Source organism: Moschus berezovskii, chromosome 4, assembly GCF_049115385.1.
Source record: "Moschus berezovskii isolate FMDL1 chromosome 4, NW_MosBer_1.0, whole genome shotgun sequence".
Taxonomy (NCBI): Eukaryota; Metazoa; Chordata; class Mammalia; order Artiodactyla; family Moschidae; genus Moschus; species Moschus berezovskii.
The window spans coordinates 94,386,354-94,413,643 of NC_142463.1; the positions used below are offsets into that span (position 1 = coordinate 94,386,354).

Consider the following 27,290-nt stretch of genomic DNA (forward strand, 5'->3'; position numbering starts at 1 on the left):
ACAAGACACACAAAAATAAGCCCTGATCCTGATAAGGGTCAAGACTGCTGACCCCATGCGATTTTGGTGTGACTCTATACCTCCCTTTCTCTGTTTCTTATGCGCATAACTTAGGGTATAAAAGCAACACTAGAAAATAAAGTTTTGGGCCTTGCTCACTGAAGCTTGGTCTCCCCGTGTCGTTCTTTCTCTTTTTCCATCCTTTTCTCTATTCTCCTTTTTCTGGTTGAGATCCTTGGAGCGCTGGGCCCTCTGAGTTTACTTATCTGCCTGGGCTTCTAAGACCCACTTGAGGGGGTGCCCTGGTGGGGTGCCTCCAGTGATTCGAGAGGGCGCCTGCGGCCTACGTAAACAGAGCAAGCCCCGTGCTGGGGTTTTATTGGTTTCCAGCGTAAACCAAGGAATCATCAGCCCCTGTCTCTCTCTCTTTCTCTCTCTCTCTCTCTGACGCCGACGCCGTTCATCCCGCGGATACCCTGGGTCATATCGAGGCTGGTCCCCGATAATGTACTCCTTTTCCAATTTGGAACCAGTCTGTTGTTCCATGTCCAGTTCTAACTATTGCTTCTTGACCTGCATACAGATTTCTCAGGAAGCAGGTGAGGTAGTCTGGTATTCCCATCTCTTTAAGATTTTTCCACAGTTTGTTGTGATCCCCACAGTCAAGGGCTTTGGTGTAGTCAATGAAACAGATGTTTTTCTGGAACTTTCTTGCTTTTTCAATGATCCAACGGATGTTGGCAATTTGATCTCTGGTTTCTGTGGCTTATCTAAATCCAGCTGGAACGTTCATGGTTCACATGTGATTGAAGCCTGGCTTGGAGAATTTTGAGCATTAGTTTGCTAGCATGCAAGATGAGTACAATTGTGTGGTAGTTTGAACATTCTTTGGCATTGCCTTTCTTTGGGATTGGAATGAAACCTGACCTTTTCCAGTCCTGTGGCCACTGCTGAGTTTTCCAAATTTGCTGGCATATTGAGTGCAGCACTTTCACAGCATCATCTTTTAGGATTTGAAATAGCTCCACTGGAATTCCATCACCTCCACTAGCTTTGTTCGTAGTGATGCTTCCTAAGGCCCACTTGACTTCGCGTTCCAGGATGTCTGGCTCTAGGTGAGTGATGACACCATCGTGATTATCTTGGTCATAAAGGTCTTTTTTGTATAGTTATTCTGTATTCTTGCCACCTCTTCTTAATATCTTCTGCTTCTGTTAAGTCCATACCGTTTCTGTCCTTTATTGGGCCTATTTTTGTATGAAATGTTCCCTTGGTATCTCCAGTTTTCTTGAAGAGATCTCTAGTCTTTCCCATTCTATTGTTTTCCTCTGTTTCTTTGCATTGATCACTGAGAAAAGCTATCTTATCTCTCCTTGCTATTCTTTGGAACTCTGCATTCAAATGGCTATGTCTTTCCTTTTCTCCTTTGCCTTTAGCTTCTCTTTTCTCAGCTATTTGTAAGGCCTCCTCAGACAGCTGTTTTGCGCTCTTTTTCCTTGGGGTGGTCTTGATCACTGCCTCTTGTACAATGTCACTAACTTCTGTCCATAGTTCTTCAGGCACTGTCTCTATCAGATCTAATCCATGGAATCTGTCAATTCCACTGTATAATTGTAAGGGATTTGACTTAGGTCATACATAATGGTCTAGTGGTTTTCCTTATTTTTCTTCAATTTAAGTCTGAATTTGGCAATAAGGAGATAATTTTGCAATAATATAATAATATTTTCTTGTTGTTACATAATTTTTTGTCACTTGCCAATACTTGTCTGCTAAAGAGTATCAGTGATCAGAGATTTAAGAAAAAAATTTAACGGGAGAAAATTTTGACTCTTTTTCTCTCTGTTTATTAAGAGTACTATACTTTTAAATAGGATTCTGTTTGGAGGGGGTTTGGATCTTTTTCATGAGGCTACATATCAGTCATACATGATTAAACCCATTACTTTTTTTTATTCTCTTATCAGTGTTGGCTTTTCTGCTTGTCTTAACTTCCGTTGTTCCTTTCCTTTCCAAACTTTGACTTGGAAACCCTTGCTCTTCATACAAAGCATATAAAATATTTTTCTTCCTGAACATATTTATGCAAGTTTTCTTTACCTTTTGGCTTTAGCAAATTTGAGCTCTCTGCTTCCTTGCTGTCCTTTTGAATGTAAGCTGTACATTGTCCTACAGTACATGTATAATGGAGTTAGAAGGCAATTGGAAACTTTCTTTTGGATATATATTAGCACTTTCAAATCATTACTCATTAATTTATCCGTTCAACTTTTATTAACCTCCTTTCTGTTTTGTGTCAGGCACAAAGCTAGTTATGAGGAATGCAGTTGCTTATTATTGCATCCTTGCTTTCTGGAAGAGAATTCTATTTCCAATATATCAAGGACTTTTATAATGAATGGATATTGACTCAATATCCACAAAAATATCAATAAAAATCAAATACTTTTTAGGGGGCATATATTTAGATTGTCATATTTTTTCCTTCATTAGTGATTAGTTTTTAATGTTATTTTCTAATGTTAAACCTACTTTTCTAATGTTAACTTTTTAATCTCTGTTATAAATCTTTTATTATTATTTTTATATGTGGTGAACAGGATCTGATGTGAGCATGAATCATGTCTTTTCCCAGTTTGTGCTGGCAGCTATCACCTTGCTAAGAGGTTGGGTTGGAAATGGAGGGACTAGAGCCACAGTCAAGTATGAACCAGAGTTTCTTTTCTCAATGGCCAACATTACTCTGTTGGAGGCAGGGTCAGGTTTCCACTTGCTCAAGCAGAAGCTCTAAGAGTTGGGTCTGAGCCATCTTTGTTCTTTCTAGGTGTGTGTTCTCTTCCCTCCCAGCACTGTTGCCCTTACCTCATATGGAGCAGTTCTGGAACAAGAGGGGACAGTGCAGGTGCTTGATGTTGGTCTGAGTGTGGGTCGTGGCATCCCTGATTACAGTTAGAGTCTGGACTGCTTTTAATGCACTGCCTCTGTGAGTACCATTAATAGCTGCCCCTGCCTCTTCAGACACTGTTCTGGGTCTAAACTGCCTTTGCAACCCTCACCCTAGTTTGGAATTGGGCTGCAGAGTTGGCAGGCATGGCTGATGTGGGTGCAGGCTATGGTGGTGTCAGCTGTAGTCAGAATCTGGTACTACTTCTGATACATTGCTACTGTAAGCGCTGGTAATGGATGCACCTCCCTATTCAGATGCTGTTTTGTGTCTGGGCTGGTATAGTCCCTCACAACCAAACACTGTCCTCAGCCATAGCAACTCTTTCCCTAGTGTGGAGTTGTGTTGCAAAGCAAGCAAGGCCTGAGCAGTCACTTGGCTCAGGCTGGGTGGCACACTGTGGAAGTTACGGGAAACAGGCTAGAGTCCAGTGCAAATTCAATTTGCTTTCTCTGCCTTGTTTCCGGAGTAAGAAAATGTTACACCTCTCTTCATGATTTGAATCTAGGTTTCTTACAGCCCCCTTGTTAGTCTCACTGGTTTTCTAACCAGTTTAGGTGTCTTGTCTTCCTGCTTTTGGACCTGAGGGCTAGTATACCCAAAATGTGATTTGAACTGCTCATCTCTCAAGGAGGATTCCCTTCTTCTTCCATGTTGCCTCATGGAGCAGAGGTCCTGATCTGATTGCTTCTCTTCTCTTCCTACCGGATTCCATCTTACAGCTTTGGATGTACAGGGAAAAAAATGGATGACATTTTTAGAAAAAAAAAGGAAAATGGATGCCATTTTTCACTTAGTTTTCAGTGAGTATCATTCTGCATATAGATGTATTTTTGATGTGTTCCTGGTGGGGAGGTAAGTTTCATGTCCTCCTGCTCTTATCATTTTGATCTTGATCCCTCCCCTTAATTCTTAGATCTTTAATTTGGGTCCTATTCTTTCTGCCTTGAAGAAGAATACCTAGAATCAGTTCAGTTCAGTCGCTTAGTCGTGTCCGACTCTTTGCGACCCCATGAATCACAGCACGCCAGGCCTCCCTGTCCATCACCAGCTCCTGGAGTTCACTCAAACTCATGTCCATCGAGTCGGTGATGCCATCGAGCCATCGCATTCTCTGTCGTCCCCTTCTCCTCCTGCCCCCAATCCCTCCCAGCATCAGAGTCTTTTCCGGTGAGTCAACTCTTCGCATGAGGTGGCCAAAGTAATATCCTTAGTGAAGTTATGTTTGTGATGTTCTCACTCCTATTTGACTGAACTTTTGTTTGTTCATTCTCATCTGAAAGGATTGTTTTTGTTTGGTATATATTTCTGGTTGGCGCCCTGTATATTAAAACTATTTTGTTTTAGCACACTGAAGGTAGTATTTGCTTTCTTTTGGTTTCCTTTGTTTCACTTGTCACACTAACTGTTGAACCTTTGAAGATAAGTTATCCTTTCCCTCTCTTGGGGTTTTTTAGATTTGCTTTGTTTTTGATATTTTAAGCACTTTCAATATGATATGATATATGCTTAATTTTATTTTATAGTTTCTTAAATCTGTAAATGAATGTCTTTTATTATTGTTTTTCTTCAGACATTATATTCTATTCTCTGTTTCCTCTCCTTTAGGAAATTTCAATAAAACTCATGCTAATTTTCTCTGTTTTCTGTGACTGTTAATTTCTTTTCTATCTTTTCACAGTTTTGCCTTTCTGTGCCTTATTCTAGATGATTTCGTTGACCCATCTTGTCATTCACTAATTCTGTTTTTGTTTCTCATCCACTATGAACTCTTTCAGTTTTAGTTATTAGATGTTATTATAAGATGCTATTCTTATTTTTCAGATCTGCTATTCTACTTTATGTAATTTTGTTTCTTATTTAAGCTTTTTATTCTTTAAATATACTAAAAATAGCTATTTTTAGTTTCTTTCTGATAATTCTTTATCCTAAATATTTGTCTTTTTTTCTGGTAAATTTTAGTCCAGATTTTGTTTTATTTATTTAGCCTTATTTTATTGGGCACCTTTTTGTCTTTGACTACATTTTTAAAAAAATTATGTTGGAGTATAGTTGCTTTACAGCATTGTGTTATTTTCTACTGTAGAGCAAAGTGAATCAGTCATATGTGTACATAATCTCCTCTGTTTTGGATTTCCTTCCTATATAGGCCACTTGAGAGCACTGAGTAGAGTTACCTGTCCTGTACAGTAGGTTCTCACTAGTATCTATTTTATACATAGTTGACTACATGTTTATTATTTATCTTGAAAAATTTTTTTCAAGAAAAACTTTCTCTTATTAGTATAATAAGGCCTGCTTGTATGTAGGTAGTTTAGCTTCCTCTTTGGAGGATTCTCATTTGCTTTTACAATGTGCATGGTGGCTCTACCCATCTTAAGTCAATTTCATGGCTTGGGATTAATTGTTCTGCTCAGGTGATGTAAACCTGTGCTGCAGATTTGCTTGAGGGTTTGTTTATTTTTGCTTCATCCATATGTAATGATTGTCCTAGCTTACTGTACAAAACTGCATTTAAAATCAAACCCCATACCTGCCAGAGATGCTCAGAGGCCTCAAACAAAACCTTGTGTGCATCAGGACCCAGAGACCCCACAGAGACTGAGCCAGACCTGCCTTTAAGTGTTTGAGTGTCTCCTGCAGAGGCATGGGTCAGCAGTGGCCTGCCGTGGGGACAGGGGCTCTGGCTGTAGCAGACCTGGGAGCCATGGTGTGTGGCATAAGTTCTCTTGGAGGAGGTTGCCATTAACCCCACCACAGAGCCACCAAGCAGATAACCCACAAAATGGAGAATAATTATGCCAAAGAAGTTCTCCAACTGTTGAAAAGTTCTAGGGCCCATAAAAGATTCCCCAACCTGGGAATCTGGCAAAGGGACTGAGAACCCCTAGGGAATTTGACTTTGAAGGCCAGTGGGATTTGATTATAGAACTTCCACAGGACTGGGGAAACAGATTTTTGGAGGGCACAAACAAAACCTTGTATGCACAAGGACCCAGGAGAAAGGAGCAGTGACCGCACAAGAGACTGAGCCAGACTTGACTGTGAGTTTCCAGGAGTCTCAGGCAGAGGCGTGGGTTGACAGTGGCCTGCAGTGGAGTCAGGGGCACTGACTACAACAGTCCTGGGAGGTGGTGTGCTGGCATAAGTCCTTTTGAAGGAGGTCGCCATTACCATCATTACCCCTACCATAGTTTGTCCTCAGGCCAAACTGCAGGGAGAGAACACAGCCCTGCCCATCAACAGAAAATTGGGTTAAAGATTTACTGAGCATGGCCTTGCCCATCATAGCAAGATCCAGATTTCCTCACAAGATCCAGTCCCTCCCATCAGGAAGCTTCTATAGGCCTCTTATCCTTATCCATCAGAGGGCAGACAGAATGGAAACCACAATCACAGAAAACCAAGCAGAGTAATCATATGGATCATAGTCTTGTCTAACTCAATGAAGCTATGAGCCAAGCTGTGTATTGTTACCTAAGACAGACAGATCATGTTGGAGAGTTCTGACAAAATGTGGTCCATTGGAGAAGGGAATGGCAAACCACTTCAGTATTCTTGCCTTGAGAAATCCATTAACAGTATGAAAAGGCAAAAAGATATGACACTGAAAGGTTAACTCCCCAGGTTGGTTGCCGCCCAATATGCTATTGGAGGACAGTAGAGAAATAGCTCCAGGAAGAATAAAGAGGCTGAACCAAAGCGAAAACAATGCCCAGTTCTGGATGACTGGTGATGGAAGTAAAGTCTGATGCTGTAAAGAACAATATTATATAGGAACCTGGAATGGTAGGTCCATGAATCAAGGTAAATTGGAAATGGTCAAACAGGAGACGGTAGAGTGAACATTGACATTTTAGGAATCAGTATATTAAAATGGACCAGAATGAGCGAATTTAATTCAGATGACCATCATATCTACTACTGTGTGCAAGACTCCCTTAGAAGAAATGGAGTAACCCTCATAGTCAACAAAAGAGTCTGAAATGCAGTATTGGGTGCAGTCTCAAAAATGACAGAATGATCTCTGTTCGTTTCCAAGGCAAACCATTCAATATCACAGTAATCCAAGTCTATGCCCAAGTCACTAATGCCAAAGAAGCTGAACGGTTTTATGATGACTTACAAGACCTTCTAGAACTAACACCAAACAGAAAACATGTCCTTTTCATCATAGGGGACTGGAATGCAAAAGCAGGAAGTCAAGAGATACCTGGAGTAACAGGCAAGTTTGGCCTTGGAGTACAAAATGAAACAGGGCAAAAGCTAACAGAGTTTTGCCAAGAGAACAGACAGGTCATAGCAAACACCCTCTTCCATGAACACAAGAGACTACTCTACATATGGACATCACCAGATGGTCAGTACTGAAATCAGATTGATTATATTTGCAGCTGAAAATGGAGAAGCTCTATACAGTCAGCAAAAACAAGACTGGGAGCTGACTGTGGCTCAGATCATGAACTCCTTATTGAAAAATTCAGACTTATATTGAAGACAGTAGGGAAAATCACTAGACCATTCAGATATGACCTAAATCAAATCCCTTATGATTATACAGTGGAAGTGACAAATAGATTCAAGGGATTAGATCTGATAGATTGTCTGAAGAAATATGGACAGAGGTTTGTAATGTTGTTCAGGAAGTGGTGATCAAAACCATCCCAAAGAAAAAGAAAAAAAGCTGAGGAGGGCTTACAAATAGCTGAGGAAAGAAGAGAAGTAAAAGGCAAAGAAGAAAAGGAAAGATATATCCATCTGAATGCAGAGTTCCAATGAATAGAAAGAAGAGATAAGAAAGCCTTCCTAAGTTATCGGTGCAAAGAAATGGAAGAAAACAATAGACTGGGAAAGACTAGAGACAGGAAAGACACTTCAAGAACATTAGCGATACCAAGGGAATATTTCATGCAAAGATGAGCATAATAAAGGACAGAAATGGTATGGACCTAACCGAAACAGTAGATATTAAGAAGTGGCAAGAATTATACCAATAAGATCTTATGACCCAGATAACCATGATGGTATGATCACTCACCTAGAGCCAGACAGTCTGGGACATGAAGTCAAGTGGGCCTTAGGAAGCATCACTACAAATAAAGCTAGTGGAGGTGATAGAATTCCAGTTGAGCTATTTCAAATCCTAAAAGATGATGCTGTTAAAGTGCTGCACTCAATATGCCAGCAAATTTGGAAAACTCAGTAGTGGCCACAGGACTGGAAAAGGTCAGTTTTCATTCCAATCCCAAAGAAAGGCAATGCCAAAGAATGTTCAAACTACCGTACAATTACAGTCATCTCACACGCTAGCAAAGTAATGCTCAAAGTTCTCCAAGCTAGGCTTCAACAGTACATGAACTGAGAATTTCCAGATGTTCAAGCTGGATTTAGAAAGGCAGAGAAGCCAGAGATCAAATTGCCAACATCTGTTGAATCATAGAAAAGCAATGGAATTCCAGAAAAACATCTGCTTCACCGGCTATGCTAAAGCCTTTGACTGTTGGATCACAACAAGCTGTGGAAAATTCTTAAAGAGATGGGAATACCCGACCACCTTACCTGCCTCCTGAGAAGTCTGTATGCAGGTCAAGAAGCAGCAGTTAGAACTGGACATGGAACAATGGACTGGTTCCAAATTGGGAAAGGAGTACATCAAGGCTTATATTGTCATCCTTCTTATTTAACTTCTATGCAGAGTACATCATGTGAAATGCTGGGCTGGATGAAGCGCAAGCTGGAATCAAGATTGCTGGGAGAAATATCAATAACCTCAAATATGCAGATGACACCACCCTTACGGTAGAAAGTGAAGAGGAACTGAAGAGCCTCTTGATAAGGTGAAAGAGGATAGTGAAAAAGCTGGCTTAAAACTCAACATTCAAAAAACTAAGATCATGACGTTCAGTCTCACCACTTCATGGCAAATAGATGGGAAAACAATGGAAGCAGTGAGAGATTTTATTTTTTTGGGCCCCAAAATCACTGCAGATGGTGACTGCAGCCATGAAATTAAAAGACACTTGCTCCTTGGAAGAAAGCTATGACCAACCTAGACAGCATATTAAAAAGCAGAGCTTTACTTTGCCCACAAAGGTCCAAATAGTCAAAGCTATGGTTTTTCCAGTAGTTATGTATGGATGTGAGAGTTGGACCATAAAGAAAGCTGAGCACTGAAGAATTGATGCTTTTGAACTGTGGTGTTGGAGAAGACTCTTGAGAGTCCCTTGAACTGCAGGGAGATCAAACCAGTCAATCCTAAAGGAAATCAGTTTTTCATATTCATTGGAAGGACTGATGCTGAAGCCTCAATACTTTGGTCACCTGATGTGAAGAACTGACTCATTTGGAGAGACTCATTTGCTCAGAAAGATTGAAGGCAGGAGTAGAAGGGGACAACAGAGGAAGAGATGGTTGGATGGAGTCACCGTCTCGATGAACATGAGTTTGAGCATGCTCTGGGTTTGGTAATGAACAGGGAAGCCTGGTGTGCTGCAGTGTCATAGTGTTGTAGAATCGGACACGGCTGAGCGACTGAACAGAACTGAACTTATTGTACAAAGGTTTAATTCTTGAACTTCTTCCCTTATACAGTCTTTGAGTTTTCATATTTTTTCTCACTTCATCATAATTTCAGATCAAAATCCAGCTTTGCCAGGACTTGTGAATTCCATGAGGCAAAAGCAGCTTTTGTGCTTATGTTATTTCTCCAAGTTTCTATTTTGCCTTCACTTTGTGACCATTAATTTCATTATTTTTTCAGGAGTTTAATGATTTTAATATTCTTAATATTTGATCCTGAATTTTTTATTCCCTTTTAGAGGTGTCTTTGTTTAAAATGACATACCTCACTATTACTCCGATAGAATTTTCAGTTTCAATTTTATATGTCATTTCTATATAAGTTTTAGTTTTTGGATATCTTCCTTCTTTCTTTTACCTTTTTTGTTTTTAATTAAAAAAAAAATCTTTTGGCTGTGCTGCATAGCATGTGGGATCTTTGTTCTCTGATCTGTGATTGAGCCTGTGTCTCTTGCGTTGGAAGCATGGAATCTTAACCACTGGACAACCAGTGAAATCCTTTCTTTTAGTTTTTAAAAATGATACAATGCTTTTTTTTTTTGGTAATTAATTTATTTTTTATTGGAGGCAAATTATTTTACAATATTATATTGGTTGGTTTTGCCATACATTGACATGAATTCGCCCCGGAATGCTTTTTTTTTTAATCCAGTAATTACAGCCAGTAATCCTAACGTCTGAAATCTTTCAATCAGGTCAAAATTTGTCTTTTTTCTGCTGACTTTTCTTGTAGTAGTATTCTGTTTACTCTTGTGGTTTTGATTGTGAAGTCCTATAATTTCATCTGTGGAAATTCTTTAAGGGCTGAACTGGAGGTATATTTTTACAGAGAAAATTTACATTTATAGCTTCCGGGATTCTGAGGGAACTTAGGGGAACTTCAAATTAAGTTTTGGCTTAGAGATTTTTAGTATATTTAAGCAGCATATATTCTGTTCCCACACCTGCCTAACTACTAGTTTGTGATTATGATTTCTCAGAGGAGACACTTTTATTAATAGACCATTATAAATAGTATTGTAATAGATAGTCTTTAGTTATCATTTCCCTCTCTCCAGAGTTGGAGCACTAACTCCTTCATTTCTATACAGATTTTGAGATTGGAATTTTTAAAAAAATATAAGTCTGAAACATTATTCTGTTGCTTGATATCCTTTATTGTTTTTCATGACTTAGGAAGCATATACTTCTGAGCAAGTTATGTGAATCCTATTATGATTTTGTCATTATTTTTCCAATCATATCTAATATGGCAGATATTATGATTTCTCTCTTGTGCTTTGTTTCATGATGTTGAAATACATTTCTAGACTTCAGAATGTTTATCCTATCTCTTCTGTTTTTTGATTTTGTATATGCTCTTTTGTATCGCTTGTGATTTTCTTTCCTCCCTCAGCTCCCATTACTCTTGTTAATTGTTACTGGCTTTCAAATGTTTTAACTCAGCTGTCACTTTCTGGAAGCCTTCCTTGACCTTTCTCTCTCCTGTGTCTGTCTCCCCTTACTTCTAACACTTATTGGTCTTATTAGGCTTAAGTACCACCTCTGTATTTATTCCCAGAATTGCTCATAAGTATTCATCAGCATTTATTTTTGATTATTTGTCTGCCTGCCCAGTAGTTTCAGTTTCTGTATACATCGTATCATCATTACCATCATCATAATAGTATTTAACATTTTACTATATGCTAGACACTGTGATTAAATGTTTTAAGTTGCATTATCTTGTGTAATCCTAATAGGAACTCTTTGAAATATTATTAACTGTCATTTTCAATGTGGGAAAAGTAGGGAGCAGTTGGTTAAGTATCATGCCCATGTGTAGGTAGCCAGTAAAAGGAAATTGAATAATTTGAACCCAGGGATGAGCATGAGCTTCTTACTGTTCATGTTTTTATGAGATTTAAAAGTGAATGCACATAGATAAAGCATAAAAATAGCACCTGACACTTAGGATTTAGTAAATATTAGCTATTAAGTGGAGTTATTTGCTTTTTTCATAGTATTTAAAAAAGTAAATGCAATAATTTAGAAAAATATAAAATCAAAATAGTAAATGATAAAAATAAAATCATGAACAGTTTCACCATTAGGAGATAAATTGCTTTTGAACTTTTTATGTGTTCTTCCCTTTCACATGAACTATTTATATAAATGCTGTTTTTGACTTGCCTTTTTTATTCTATATTTTATGGATGTCCAAATTAGTAATAAATAGCTACATCATCATTTACAGTGGCTGCATGGTATCATCATAGTCTAATCTGTCTCCTTTTGAATATTAAGGTTGTTTCCTAATACATGCGTGAGTGAGTGATAGTCACTCAGTCATGTCCTACTCTTTGTGACTCCATGGACTGCAGCCCACCAGGCTCCTACGTCCATGCATTTCTTCAGGCAAGAATACTAGAGTGGTAGCCATTCCCTTTTCCAGGGGATCTTCTTGACCTAGGGATCGAACTCGGATCTCCTGCATTGCAAGCAGATTCTTTACTGTCTGAGCTACCAGGGAAGTGCTTCCAATTCTTAGCTATTACTAAAAAATGTATCACTAAAACCCCTATGTGTTCACCTTTGAGTGCTTGGGCAATAACAATTTTGATGGTTAACAAAAGTTGATGATGACCAATATCAGTGAATCTATATTTGCATAATTCTCCCTCATTTTGGAGTATGTAATGTAGGAAAAAATAATTGTTACAAATAATTTGTTTTCTTGGTTTGTATTTTCTATTAAGTAAATATCTATTTACAACTTTCTCTTTCAGAATTACAGAATGAAAACTTAAAAGAATCAAATGAGAAGCAGGATCATTTGACATCAGAACTAGAAGATATTAAAATGTCTTGGCAAAGAAGTGTGGTATGATTTAAAAACTGATTAATTTCTAATAACTGTCATACCATCAATCAGTCAACAAATATTTATTGAAGGCTAATACTATGTACAAGGCCTTGAAGCTTCAAATAGAGAATATAGAATGTCTAAGTGCTTGTAGTTTAATAGAGACATTTGATAAAAACACATCTAAAGTATAACTAAAATGCAAGACTATGCTAGGTGTCAACATGATTCAGGCAAAAATTCTATAATATTTCTAAGAATTGAAAGAACCTTATGAACTGGATTGGTTAGGAAGATTCCATGGATAGGCTGGGACTAGAGGTGGGCTTTGGAGCAATGGTGAATTGAAATGAGTAGTGGGTGGGGCACTCCAGATTGGTCAGTGTGGAGTAGAAGAGGGTGAGAGGGTAAGGAGAGACTGGGGTCAGAGGGGTGGTGGGGTCGGGGTAAGGGGTGAGAGGCAGCAAATTACAGAAAGCAGATGAATTCAGCTTTTTTTTTTTTTCCCTTAAGCTCTTGGTTCATAGCTTTTGTTTGTGTTTTATTTCATTTAGAATGCTCAAAAGGCTTTAGAGGAAGATTTGCAGATAGCAACCAAAAATATGTATCAACTCACTGGAGAAAAAGAAGCTCAAATGGAAGAATTTAATAAAGCTAAAGCTGCCCATTCATCTGTGGTTACTGAACTTAAAACTACTATCTGCAACTTGAAAGAATTATTGACAACAGAACAGAAAAGGTAAAGTTGCTGCTTATTTAGCTGAATAAAAAACAATTTACTTCTAATATTCAGTGCCATTTTCTATTCATTGTCAACTGACTTGTAATTCCTATAACTGTAACCAAGTATCTTTTTGTATTTAAAGTGGGAACATATTTAAAGAGTTTGTATTGGGTAGGCAGGTATCCTAGGAAAAGAGAGAAGGTATTCTCTAGGATAGTTCCTGTGCATGCTTTTCATAGTGTTAAGCAATATAGATAAGCTCATAAGGACTGATGCAGTGATATATTTAGTTAAACTATGGGTTATTATATAAAAACAACTTCCTGGGCTGTTGATTTATCTTACTGGGGTCTGTAACTTTCATTCTGATACATAAATTTAGCAACTAGCCTTGTCCAAAATAGATACTGAGACATTTTAAATGAATCAATGAATGTGGTTAGATATATATAAAATATTGATTTGTAATTCATTTAAATTGTTTTTCTAAAACTTGAGTTGAAAACCTCATCTGTTTTTCGCTACTTTGTATTAAGGAAATGTATAAGCTGTGTTACGAGGCCTACGTAGTTATCTTTGTCCCATTAGTATAAGGGTTAATTAAGTCTGGAGGATGAAAGAACAATCTTCTCTATGAAGTCTTGACCTGGGCCTAGCAGAGTTTCCTCTCTACTGCTTATGTATGGTGAGGGAAGAAAAGCAAGATTTTCTGGCCCATTTACTCTTGTGTATTCTTGATTGACCTATCCAGGTGATTTTCAGATTTTCAACTTTTAAGTGACCTTATATGTCATTTGTTTTTAGATGAAAACTAGAGGAGTTAAGTGAATTGTGTAATTCTCATATTTATATTGTTCCTAAAGCAGAATTCAGTATAATAGTAGTTATATACTCAATCTCTTTCAAAGTTCTGCTGCTGCTGCTGCTGAGTCACTTCAGTCGTGTCCGACTCTGTGTGACCCCATAGACGGAAGCCCACCAGGCTCCCCCGTCCCTGGGATTCTCCAGGCAAGAACACTGGAGTGGGTTGCCATTTCCTTCTCCAATGTGTGGAAGTGAAAAGTGAAAGTGAAGTCGCTCAGTCATGTCCGACCCTCAGCGACCCCACGGACTGCAGCCTACCAGGCTCCTCCATCCATGGGATTTTCTAGGCATTAGTACTGGAGTGGCTAGGATGTATTAATTTGCTTATCATCAATAGCTAAGAGATAAATCATGATGATATGCTGTGAGGTTTTCTGTTCAGTTCAGTTCAGTTCAGTCTCTCAGTCGTGTCCGACTCTTTGCGACCCCATGAATCACAGCACGCCAGGCCTCCCTGTCCATCACCAACTCCCGGAGTTCACTCAAACTCATGTCCACAGAGTCGGTGATGCCATCCAGCCATCTCATTCTCTGTCGTCCCCTCTCCTCCCACCCCCAACCTTTCCCAGCATCAGAGTCTTTTCCAGTGAGTCAACTCATCGCATGAGGTGGCCAGAGTATTGCAGTTTCAGCTTTAGCATCCGTCCTTCCAGTGAACACCCAGGATTGATCTCCTTTAGAATGGACTGGTTGGATCTTCTTGCAGTCCAAGGGACTCTCAAGAGTCTTCTCCAACACCACAGTTCAAAAGCATCAATTCTTTGGCGATCAGCCTTCTTCACAGTCCAACTCTCACATCCATACGTGACCACGGGAAAAACCATAGCCTTGACTAGACAGACCTTTGTTGGCAAAGTAATGTCTCTGCTTTTTAATATACTATCAAGGTTGGTCATAACTTTCCTTCCAAGGAGCAAGCGTCTTTTAATTTCCTGGCTGCAATCAGCATCTGCAGTGATTTTGGAGCCCCCCAAAATAAAGTCTGACACTGTTTCCACTGTTTTTCCATCTATTTCCCATGAAGTGATGGGACCAGATGCCATGATCTTTGTTTTCTGAATGTTGAGCTTCAAGCCAACCTTTTCACTCTCCTCTTTCACTTTCATCAAGAGGCTTTTGAGTTCCTCTTCACTTTCTGCCATAAGGGTAGTGTCATCTGCATATCTGAGGTTATTGATATTTCTCCCTGCAATCTTGATTCCAGCTTGTGCTTCTTCCAGCCCAGCGTTCCTCATGCTGTACTCTGCATATAAGTTAAATAAGCAGGGTGACAATATACAGCCTTGACGTACTCCTTTTCCTATTTGGAACCAGTCTGTTGTTCATGTACAGTTCTGACTGTTGCTTCCTGACCTGCATACAGGTTTCTGAAGAGGCAGGTCAGGTGGTCTGGTATTCCCATCTCTTTCAGAATTTTCCACAGTTTGTTGTGATCCACACAGTCAAAGGCTTTGGCATAGTCAATGAAGCAGAAATAGATGTTTTTCTGGAACTCTCTTGCTTTCTCCATGATCCAGCGGATGTTGGCAATTTGATCTCTGGTTCCTCTGTCTTTTCTAAAACCAGCTTGAACATCTGGGAGTTCACGGTTCACATACTGCTGAAGCCTGGCTTGGAGAATTTGGAGCATGACTTTACTAGTGTGTTAGATGAGTGCAATTGTGCGGTAGTTTGAGGATTCTTTGGCATTGCCTTTCTTTGGGATTGGAATGAAGACTGACCTTTTCCAGTCCTGTGGCCACTGCTGAGTTTTCCAAATTTTCTGGCATATTGAGTGCAGCACTTTCACAGCATCATCTTTCAAGATATGAAATAGCTCAACTGGAATTCCATCACCTCCACTAGCTTTGTTCGTAGTGATGCTTTCTAAGGCCCACTTGACTTCACATTCCAAGATGTCTGGCTCTAGGTCAGTGATCACATTATCGTGACTATCTTGGTCGTGAAGATCTTTTTTGTACAGTTTTTCTGTGTAATCTTGCCACCTCTTCTTAATATCTTCTGCTTCCATTAGGTCCATACCATTTCTGTCCTTTATCGAGCCCTTCTTTGCATGAAATGTTCCCTTGCTATCTCTAATTTTCTTGACGAGATCTCTTGTTTTTCCTATTCTATTGTTTTCCTCTATTTCTTTGCATTGATCCCCGAGGATGGCTTTCTTATCTCTCCTTGCTATTCTTTGGAACTCTGCATTCAGATGCTTATATCTTTCCTTTTCTCCTTTGCTTTTCGCTTCTCTTCTTTTCACAGCTGTTTGTAAGCCTTCCTCAGACAGCCATTTTGCTTTTTTGCATTTCTTTTCCATGGGGATGGTCTTGTTCCCTGTCTCCTGTACAATGTCACGAACCTCTGTCCAGAGTTCATCAGGCACTCTATCTATCAGATCTAATCCCTTAAATCTATTTCTCACTTCCACTGTATAATCATAAGGGATTTGATTTAGGTCATATCTGAATGGTCTAGTGGTTTTCCCTACTTTCTTCAATTTCAGTCTGAATTTGGCAATAAGGAGTTCATGATCGGAGCCACAGTCAGCTCCTGGTCTTGTTTTTTCTAACTGTATAGAGCTTCTCCATCTTTGGCTGCAAAGAATATAATCAATCTGATTTTGGTGTTGACCATCTGGTGATGTCAAGTCTTCTCTTGTGTTGTTGGAAGAGGGTGTTTGCTATGACCAGTGCGTTCTCTTGACAAAACTGTATTAGCCTTTGCCCTGCTTCATTCCGTGCTCCAAGGCCAAATTTGCCTGTTTCTCCAGGTGTTTCTTGATTTCCTACTTTTGCATTCCAGTCCCCTATAATGAAAAGGACATCTTTTTTGGGTGTTAGTTCTAATGTAGATTTAATTAATATACAACTATGTATGTATATTAGTAATATCTTATTTTGACATGTTACAGTATCCAGCCAAAGTAGATTGTCAAGAAATGTGTAATAATTGAATGAATGAATCTATAATAAGCTATGTCCTTGCTAAATTGCACCAGTTTTAATTACTAGATGAATTATGACTAAAAAAATATTTTACATTGATTTTACATTTTACATTGAACTAATATGTTTTACAAGATGGGAAAAAAGTGAAGATGAATTGAAAGTACTTACCATGAAACTTCAGAAGAAATCAAGTGAATTGGGTAAGTTTTAGAGAATAACATATGTACCTGATAATATTAGCCAATTTTAAAACCATCAACATTATTTCAGAATAAAATATAGTTTCTCCTCTGTCATTTAGCAATAGTGATTATTTGATAACTATTAATTTGATTTTTGAAAGATAAATTTAAATCTTAAGAAAGACTTATTCAGATTCATTATGCAGCTCATAAATATCAAGAATTGTAAGGAGCCTAAGAGATATTTTTGTAGCTTTTTTCTTATTTAGGATCCAGGGATCTTAATAATTCTTAGTGGGAAATGTCTATTACATTTTAATTGCATTTTGAAGTTTCGTTGAGTAGTCATGTTGGATTATGAACTATTTACAGGAAACTGTGCCCCTGTTTTATCACGTGGTATTGTTGCTATTCAATTTTCATGGCCCAAAGTGAGAAATTTTTAGTTGTTTTGTGAATTTATGACCATTTAATTAGCTAATTCTAAAAACCCTATATTTCATATTTATAAAGCTTCATATCTACAATTGTGGAGAATTGGAAACATATATAAACATCTTTTTCCCTAGTTTGGGTGAAAACAATTATTTTTGTAAATTAAATCATGGATTGGCAATTGTTTTTCTAGAAATCTCTGTAATTTTCTGTAATCTTTATTATTAACTTTGAATATATTTGGTGTGTTTCTTTCATGGGTTTGCTTTTCTTCACTAATTGTTGATTCTTGATTACTCATCTAAGTGTTTGAGAATTCGTATTTACTCACGTGTTTGTTACAGTCTGATTCTTTTGATTATGGGAAGAGATGGGAGGTCCTGTAAGGAAGGGTCGGCTTTGTATTAAATAATTTGTGTTTTGGTTATAGAGGGGGCTTCCTGGGTGGCTCAAATGGTAAAGAATCTGCCTGCAGTGCAGGAGACCTGGGTTTGATCCCTGAGTTGGGAAGATCTTCTGGAGAAGGGAATGGCTACCCACTCCAGTATTCTTGCCTGGAGAGTTCCATGGACAGATGAGCCTGGTAGGCTATAGTTCATGGGGTAGCAAAGAGTTGGACGTGACTGAGTGACTAACACTTTGGTTATAGGGAATGCTTATGTTGCTTAGAGTTTACGAGCTATTGGGGGTAGTGTCATGTCCCTTTGGCTCTGATTCCCAGAATGCTTGATTTAACCTGAGGTGGACTGTGTGGCTGGGCGTGTGGATACCTGATATAGTTGTTCACATAGCCTGATTGAATTAATATGGGTTATCCCCCTTCACTCCCCAAGGATTATTCAACATTTGAGTTTGTGTGTAGTTTTATTAATTTGTATATATATATTTTTCTTTTCCACTTTTTATTTTGTATTGGGGTATAGCTGATTATTCCCCAACATATATTGAATCCACCTACAATGCAGGCAATGCAGTGCAATATTGAATCTGCCTGCAATGCAGGAGACCCTGGTTCGATCCCTGGGTTTGGAAGGTCCCCTGGAGAAGGGCTAGGCTACCCAATCCAGTATTCTTGGACTTCCTTTGTGTCTCAGCTGGTAAAGAATCCTCTTATAATACAGGAGACCTGAGTTCGATCCCTGGGTTAGGAAGATCCCCTGGAGAAGGGACAGGCTACCCACTCCAGTATTCTGGCCTGAAGAATTCCATGGACTCTATAGTCCATAGGGTTGGAAAGAGTCGGACACGACTGAGCGACTTTCACATAGCTGATTAACAATACTGTGATAGTTTCAGGTGAATAGTGAAGGGTCTTAGCAATACATATACATGTATGCATTCTCCCCTAAACCCCCTCCCATTCAGGTTGCCACATAAAAAAATATGGAATGCTTCACAAATTTGAATATCATCCTTACTCAGTAGCCATGTTAACCTTTCCTATGTCGTCCTAATTTTGGTATACGTACTGCTGAAGTGAGCACTATATATATAATTTATGGGATTGGAAGTGAGTGTGGACACATGCTTAGTCCACAATCATTGAGTTTTAAAAATTTAACTGTTTTACCTAAAATGAATCTTTGTGGTTAAATAAGTTTTGCATATGACAGGTTTTTCTTTTAGACTCTATATTGGCATTTCATATTTTGTTGATTTTTCTTAGAGACTTTGGGCAATTATTAGAAGTTCCTTGTTTGTTTTTAATGTACAGTGTCTGGGAAATTTTCAGTCAATCTGTTATGTCTCCAGTAGTTAATAACCCTTCAGAGTGAGAAAGGCCAATGTTTCAGGTACAATAAAATTTTAAGTGACAGCTAGACATCATTTGGAAACTTTATAGATATGTTTTAAAATGTAAGAAAGGAAAAACAGGAGGTTTGAACTGGGAAGATTTTTTAATTCATTACCTTAATGCTGAATTCATGGAAATATAGAGGGAAAAGCATTCTAAATTGTTATTATTTAGGGTGACAAGAAGGAAGGGTGTTGATAAAGAAAACAACAGTAAGAGTTAAGGAAACAGAAAATCTTAAGAATTCCAGGTCTTGAAAATTGAAGGGAGATAAGTAGAGAGTGGCTAAGAGTGTCAAATGCTGAAAGCTCCACAATGATAAGGACGGAGAATTTCACCACAAAATGGGTGTTGGTGATCTTTGAGATCATAATTTATTAATGAAGATGAGCTTTACTTTTGCATGGGATTAAGAAAGAAATGTAGATAAATAGTAACAATTAATGACAACAATAGATAATAACACCACTTTTGCATGGGATTAAGAAAGAAATATAGATAGATAACAAATGGGAATTTGGCCACAAAACAAAACAAGAAATTTAACAATAGTATGAAAAAGACAGAAACGTCAATCATGCTTTTTTATTTTGTATTCAAATTGGTATTTAGATAGGATATGGGGAAACTGAAGATTCTGCTACATAATCAATATATGTTGGTAATATAGCAACTGAAGTCTTACAGGAGATGGAAATGTTGAGATCCAGAACAGTGGTCAGAGTTAGTTTGAGAAAAGTGAATTAATTCTCCTTTTAAATTTGAAAATTGAAAGGCCACATGTTTAGATAATAGTGAGTTGAAGGTACAGGCACAGGCTGTGTGACTTCATTTTATGTAGATCCGTTGCTTAGTTTGTTTAATGAACTTTGGGCTTATTTGGTTGTGGAATTAATTTTATAGAAATGGTACTACTAATATATGTCCATTATTATTTTGCATCTGATCCATTTGTACTTCCTCTATGCTTTACTGTGCTCCAACTGTATTATTTAATTAATTGATATATCAATTAATTAATTGATGCTTTTGAACTGTGGTGTTGGAGAAGAATCTTGAGAGTTCCTTGGACTGCAGGGAGATCCAACCAGTCAATCACTAAAAGAAATCAGTCCTGAATATTCATTGGAAGGACTGATGCTGAAGCTGAAACTCCAGTACTTTGGCCACCTGATGTGAAGAACTGACTTATTGGAAAAGACCCTGATGCTAGGAAAGATTTAAGGCGGGAGGAGAAGGGGACGACAGAGGATGAGAGGGTTGGATGGCATCACCGACTCAATGGACATGAGTTTGAGTAAGGTCTGGGAGTTGGTGATACACAGGGAAGCCTGGGGTGCTGCAGTCCTTGGGGTCGCAGAGTCGTACACGACTGAGAGACCAAAGTGAACTGACTGAATTGTATTAATTCATCTCTTTTGGTTTTTCCTTTTCAAGTGTTATTCTTACTTCTTGTCTCTCCTTTCCTATTTTTTAAATCTACTTTGAACACATTTAAATTCTTTTGCTTTTTTTTTTTTTAGAAGAGATGACCAAGCTTAAAAATAACAAAGAAGTAGAACTTGAAGAATTGAAAAAAATCTTGGTAAGTATATAGGTTCTCTTATTTCTATGTAGCAGTTATTTTTCAAAATAGCATTAAATCCAATGACTTAGACTCTCATAGAGTTTTATGGTAGCTTTTTCAGCTAAAATACTTTTTCAAATTATATTTGGTTTTAGCAAAGCCACATTTCTATCTCTATCAATTTTTATAGTGCATTTTGGTAACTGTCTTGGTGAAAGTATTTATATTATTTAAGCATGTGTTGATAGTACATTTCAGTGAGATCAAATGTGTATATTCTGTAACTGATTGTAAATTTGGTGTGCCTTTGACACCTTTGAGACACAAAGCTGCAATTTTGAGAAAGATATATTTAGTGTTCAGGTAGAATCATATTTATTTAATGAATTTCTTAAGATAAGGGCTTCATTGTGTTTTAATTGATTATAATGTGTAGATCATGGGTTGGTAAACTTTTTGTAAATGACTAGATAGTAAATATTTTAGGCTTTGTGGCTATATAGAGAATGCTAATTTTCTCCTTCCCCTCCTTTTATTCTTCTTTTATTTTTAATAATCTTATAAAAACATACGAAACATTCTTAATTCAAGGGTCTGCAAAAGAAGATTGTGGGCTGACTTTTCTTGGAGGCTATAGTTTGCCACCTTTGCTTATAGAAGACAGTATTGTTTATGATTACAGATATTTGATTTTGGGTTTAACCTGTCACATCTCTACCTGATTTTGCAACTCCTAATTCTTCCATCTCTTGGGAAACACTGTTTCCAAATGCTTATCTTTTCTTCAGCGAATTGCTTTCTTTATTTTTGCAAATAATATTTGCATTTCTTTCAAATTTGATGATATGAACTTAAACTTCAAGTCTCAGCTTATATATTAATTCTTTAGAAATCTTTCTTGACATTCTTAACTAGTTTAGGTCTCCATGTTGTTGTTTAGTCGCCAGGTTGTCCCCGACTCTTTGCAACCCCAAGGACTACAGCATGCCAGGCTTCCCTGTCCCTCACCATCTCCTGGAGTTTGCCCAAGTTCATATGCATTGAATTAGTGATGCCGTCCAACCATCTCATCCTCTATATTCCTCATCTCTTTCTGCTTTCAATCTTTCCCAGCATTACAGTCTTTTCCAATGAATCAACTCTTTGAATCAGGTGGCCATAGTGTTGGAGCTTCAACTTCACCATTAGTCCTTCCAATGAGTATTTCAATGAGTATAGCAGTCTGAATTTTTCCTTTTATAGCACTTCTCACAAATGAAATTTATTTTGGTATAATTATTTACAACTTTACTTGCCCTTTAGAGTCTCCTTTACATAGTACAGTAGATGGTACATAGTAGGTGGTGAGCAGATAAAACAGTGGACTGCTCCAATAAGAGCTAAGCACCCATGTCTTGATTGCCCTGTAACCTCAGTACTTAGCACAGTGAATGACACGTTGTAAGCATTTTACAATATTCATTGGATAAATTAACACTGTAGTATTACTTTTACATTCCCACATGGACAAGGTTTGGTTTAGGGCTTTGTTTTATCTGAGCAGCTATAGACATAGTTTGGGGCTCCCGCAGTGGCTCAGTTGGTAAAGAATCTGCCTGCAATGCAGGAGACCCAGGTTCAATTCCTGGGTGGGGAAGATCCCTTGGAGAAGGAAATGGCAACCCACTCCAGTATTCTTGCCTGGAAAATCTCATGGACAGAGGGGCCTGGTGAAAAATAGTCCATGGGGTCACAAAGAGTTGGACACGACTGAGCATCTGAGCAGAGAGAGACATAATTAATAGGGCTTCTCTGGTAGCTCAGTTGGTAAAGAATCTGCCTGCCATGCAGGAGATCCTATTTCAATTCCTGGGTTGGGAAAATCCCCTGGAGAAGGGATAAGCTACCCACTCCAGTATTCTTGGGCTTCCCTTGTGGCTCAGCTGGTAAAGAAACTGCCTGCAATGCAGAAGGCCTGGGTTTGATCCCTGGGTTGGGAAGATCCCCTGGAGGAGGTCATGGCAACCCATTCCAGTATTCTTACCTGGAGAATCCCCATGGACAGAGGAACCTGATGGGCTGCAGTCCATGGTATTGCAAAGAGTTGGACATGACTGAGCCCCTAGTCTTGTTTTTGTTGACTGTATGGAATTTCTCCATCTTTGGCTGCAAAGAATATAATCAGTCTGAATTCAGTGTTGACCATCTGGCAGTGTCCATGTTTAGAGTTGTCTCTTGCATTGTTGGAAGAGGGTGTTTGCTATGACCAGTACGTTCTCTTGACAAAACTCTGTTAGCCTTTGCCCTGCTTCATTTTGTACTCCAAGGCCAAACTTGCCTGTTACTCCAGGTATCTCTCAACTTCCTACTTCTGCATTCCAGCCCCCTGTGATGAAAAGGACATCCTTTTTATGTGTCAGTTCTAGAAGGATTTTTAAGTCTTCATAGAACTGGTCAACTTCAGTTTCTTTGGCATCAGTGGTTGGGGCATAGATTTGAATTACTGTGATGTTGAATGGTTTGCCTTGAAAACAAACATATCATTCTGTCATTTTTGAGATTGTACCCAAATACTGCATTTCAGACTCCTTTGTTGACTATAAGGTCTACTCCATTTCTTCTAATGGATTATTGCCCACAGTAGTAGATATAATGGTCATCTGAATTAAATTCTCCCTTTCCTGTCTATTTTAGTTTACTGATTCTTAAGGTGTTGATGTTCACTCTTGCCATCTGCTTGACCACATCCAATTTACGTTGATTCATGGGCCTAACATTCTAGAATACAATGCAATAATGCTCTTTACGTTATCGGACTTTACTTTCATCACCAGACGCATCCACAACTGAGTGTCATTTCCACTTTGGCCCAGCCACTTCATTCTTTCTGGAGCTATTAGTAATTGCCCTCTGCTCTAACCCAGTAGCACATTGGACACCTTCTGGTCTGGGGGGAGGGGCTCATCTTCCAGTGTAGTATCTTTTTGCATTTTCATACAGTCCATGGGGTTTTCTAGGCAAAAACACTGGAGCTGGTTGACATTTCTTTCCTCAGGGGACGACTTTTTTGTCAGAACTCTTTACTGTGACCAGTCTATTTTGGGTCACCCTGCAGAGCATGGCTCATAGCTTCTTTGAGTTATGCAAGCCCCTTTCACCAAGACAAGGCTGTGATTATGAAATAATCACACTTAAATTCAAACAGTCATTCAAAGCTAATAATACAATGGTGTCAAGGACAATAAAGGGTTAGTTCACGGTGTGATTATATTTGAACAATTTAGGGGCTTCCCAAGTGACTATCTGGTAAAGAATCTGTCTGCCAGTGCAGGAGGGCACAGGACACGTGGGTTCAATCTTGAGTCCGGAAGATGCCCTGGAGGAGGAAATGGCAACCTACTCCATTATTCTTGCTTGGAAAATCCCATGGACAGAGAAGCTTGATAGATTCACAAAGAGTTGGATACTACTGAGTGACTGAGCACAAACTATTTCGAGAATTTAGGAGAGGCTTTTTTGAAAAAGTAAAGATTGAATTGAAATCCAGAGAAGGACAAGTAGTGTTTATCAGGTAGGAGAAATTTTATATACAAAGATCCTTTGATAGGAAGGAGTACGGTGAATACAACATGGAATGAAAGGAAGAGTGTGGTGCAAAATGAGGCTAGAGAGGTGTAGGAGCCTAGTAATTCATGGCCTTTTAAATCATATCAGCAGAATTTTTATTTATTCTAAATTGTAATGAGAATCTGTAAAGAATTTTAGCAGAGAATGGCTCTGTCAGATTTGCGTTTTGAAAGGCTCATTTGGTTTGCAGGACAGAGAACAGAGTATATTAAGATAGAACAGTTAAAAATAGACAGTCACAGGATTCAGAGAAGAGAATTTAGGCAGGGAGATGGTGGTGGTAGTGAGGAGTAAATGGATGGTTTTGAGAGATATTTAATATTTAAACACTTTGAATTGATATAGAGTTATAATACCATTTGTTGAAAAGACTCTTCTTTTTTTGTGTGTATGTATTTACTGTTTATTTATTTTTGTCATACCAAGCAGCTTGAGGGATCTTATTTTCCCAACCAGGGATTGAACCCATGCTCTTGGCAGTATGGAGTGCTAACCACTAGACTTCCAGGGAATTCCCAAGACTCTCCTTTTTGTGTCGAGTCACTTTTGCATGTTTATTAAAAAATTGACTCTATATGTGCAGATCTATTCTGGAGCTATTTCTGTTTCATTGATTTTTGTGGTTTAACCATTCACCAGTGTTTGGCTTACTGTAGCTTTTTATAGTGAGTCTTAGATTTGGGTAGTGTGATTCCTCCAGCTTTATTATTCTTTTGAATTTAATTTTTTTGGATGTAGTCTGATTACATTGAAACCGTTACTCTAAAGTCCATCCTTGGAGCAAGTGCACACACATGTGCGTAAATGCACACATGATTCTTTTTACTAACTTATACACACGAACCTCACCCAGCTGAATGAATCCCTTTTCTCTTGCCTTCTATCATTTTCCTTCTTTCACTTCCCTTCTTCACCACCACCCTTCCATCAGACACTGCCTCAGCCTAGCTGTTGCCACCCATTTCACCTGAATCCCATCCTTATTTCTCTTTTTCCCCAAGGCAGACTCCTTAGTTGTAGGGGTAAGGGGGAAATGACTTTGAGATTACCCTGTGTATATAAATTCTATTTTAAAAATCGAATTGTACTTTATTTTTATTCCAGTTTTCTTGAGATTTGTCACACAGCAATATATAAGTTTAAGGGGTACAAAATAATGATTTGACTTATGTATATCAAAATACATTTACATCCATCATCTCAGACAAATACAGATTAAAGAGATAGAAAAAACATTTTCCTTGTGATGAAAACTCTTAAGATTTATTCTCTTAACAGCTCGCATATATAACATACAGCAGTTTTAATTATATTGTATATTACATCCCTAGTACTATTTATTTTATAACTGAAAGTTTTTACCTTTTGACAGCTTCATCCAACCTATCATCCCCTCTTGTTTCCCCCACTTCCATAACCATAAATCTGATCTTTTTTTTTAAGAGTTTATTTTTGAAGTATAAGTGACCTAAAACACTGTTAGTTCCTGTCACACACCAGTGATTTTATATTTATAAACATTTCAAAATGATGACTGTGATAAGTTTAGTTATAACATGTCACCACACAAAGATATTACATGGGTATTGACTATATTATCTTCCCATGTTGTGCTAGTGGTGATGAACCTGCCTGCCAGTGTAGGAGACATAAGAAATGCAGGTTTGATCCCTGGGTTAGGAGGATCCGTTGGAGGAGGGATTCCAGTATTCTTGCCTGGAGAATCCCATGGACAGAGGAGCCTGGTGGGCTACAGTCCATATGGTTGCAAAGAGTCAGACACAACTGAAGCTACTTAGCATATATTCTCCACATTGTACATTTCATACCTGTGACTCATTTATTTGCAACTGGAAGTTTGTACCTCTTAGTCTCCCTTGCCTATTTCTTTCTGATTCTTAAATCTTTAATCCATTTTGAATTTATTTTTGTGCATGATGTGAGTGAGTAATCCAGTTTGATTCTTTCGCATGTAGCTGTTCAGTGTTCCCCATACCATTTATGAAAGAGGCTGTCTTCTCTCCATTGTATTTCTTGCCTCTTTTGTTGTACATTAATTATGTTTTAGTATGGTAGAAAGTGCCATTGGTATTTTGACAGGAATGCAATTAATCTGTAGATTGCCTTGGGTAGTATGGTCTTTTTAACATTAATTTTTGAGTCCATGAACATAGTGTATCTTTTAGTTTACTTTTTTGGTTGGTTTCAATTTCTTTCATTAGTGACTTGTAGTTTTTCAAGTAGAGATTTTTCTCTTCTTACAATTTTTCCTAGGTATTTCATTCTCTTTGATGTGATTGTAAATGGGGTTGTTTTCTTATTTTTTCCTTCTGATAGTTTGTTGTTAGTCCATAGAAATGTAACAGATTTCTGTGTATTAATTTTGTACCTCCAACTTTCCTGAAATCTTTGAGTTCTAGTAGGTTTTTGGTGGTGTTTTTTTAGGATTTCCTGTTTATGGTATCATTTTATCTGCAAACAGTGACAGTTCTATTTCTTCCTTTGTAATTTGGATTCCTTTATTCCTTTTTCTTTTATGATAGATGTGGCTAGGATTTTCAATTCTATGTTAGATAGAAGTGGTAATAGTGGGCATCCTTGTCTTATTACTGATCTCAACAGCAATACTTTTAGCTTTTGACCTTTGAGCATGATATTAGCTGTGGGCTTGTTATATATGGTCTTTGATTTATGCTGAGGTATGTTCCCTCTATACTCACTTTCTGGAGAATTTTTAGCATAAATGGATATTGAATTTTGTCAAAAAGTTTTTCTGCATCTATTGAGATAATCATATGATTCTTATTCTTCAG

General features: G+C 38.1%; 1 protein-coding gene and 1 non-coding gene across 5 annotated transcripts in view; one reads left to right on the forward strand and one right to left on the reverse strand.

The window, feature by feature from the left end:
- The window catches only part of SYCP1 (synaptonemal complex protein 1), a 137,874-nt gene that overhangs the window by 30,253 nt on the left and 80,331 nt on the right, over nt 1-27,290 (forward strand). For all 4 annotated transcript variants that reach the window (XM_088834892.1, XM_055402444.2, XM_088834891.1 and 1 more), the window contains 4 exons: nt 12,292-12,386; nt 12,923-13,107; nt 17,025-17,092; nt 20,828-20,889. In XM_088834892.1, coding sequence (XP_088691018.1) covers nt 12,292-12,386; nt 12,923-13,107; nt 17,025-17,092; nt 20,828-20,889 — 410 coding nt within the window. The remainder of the gene's footprint in view (nt 1-12,291; nt 12,387-12,922; nt 13,108-17,024; nt 17,093-20,827; nt 20,890-27,290) is intronic.
- LOC129541867 (U6 spliceosomal RNA) lies at nt 18,887-18,993 on the reverse strand. Its single transcript, XR_008682922.2, has one exon. It is a non-coding gene; the product is annotated as a U6 spliceosomal RNA (small nuclear RNA).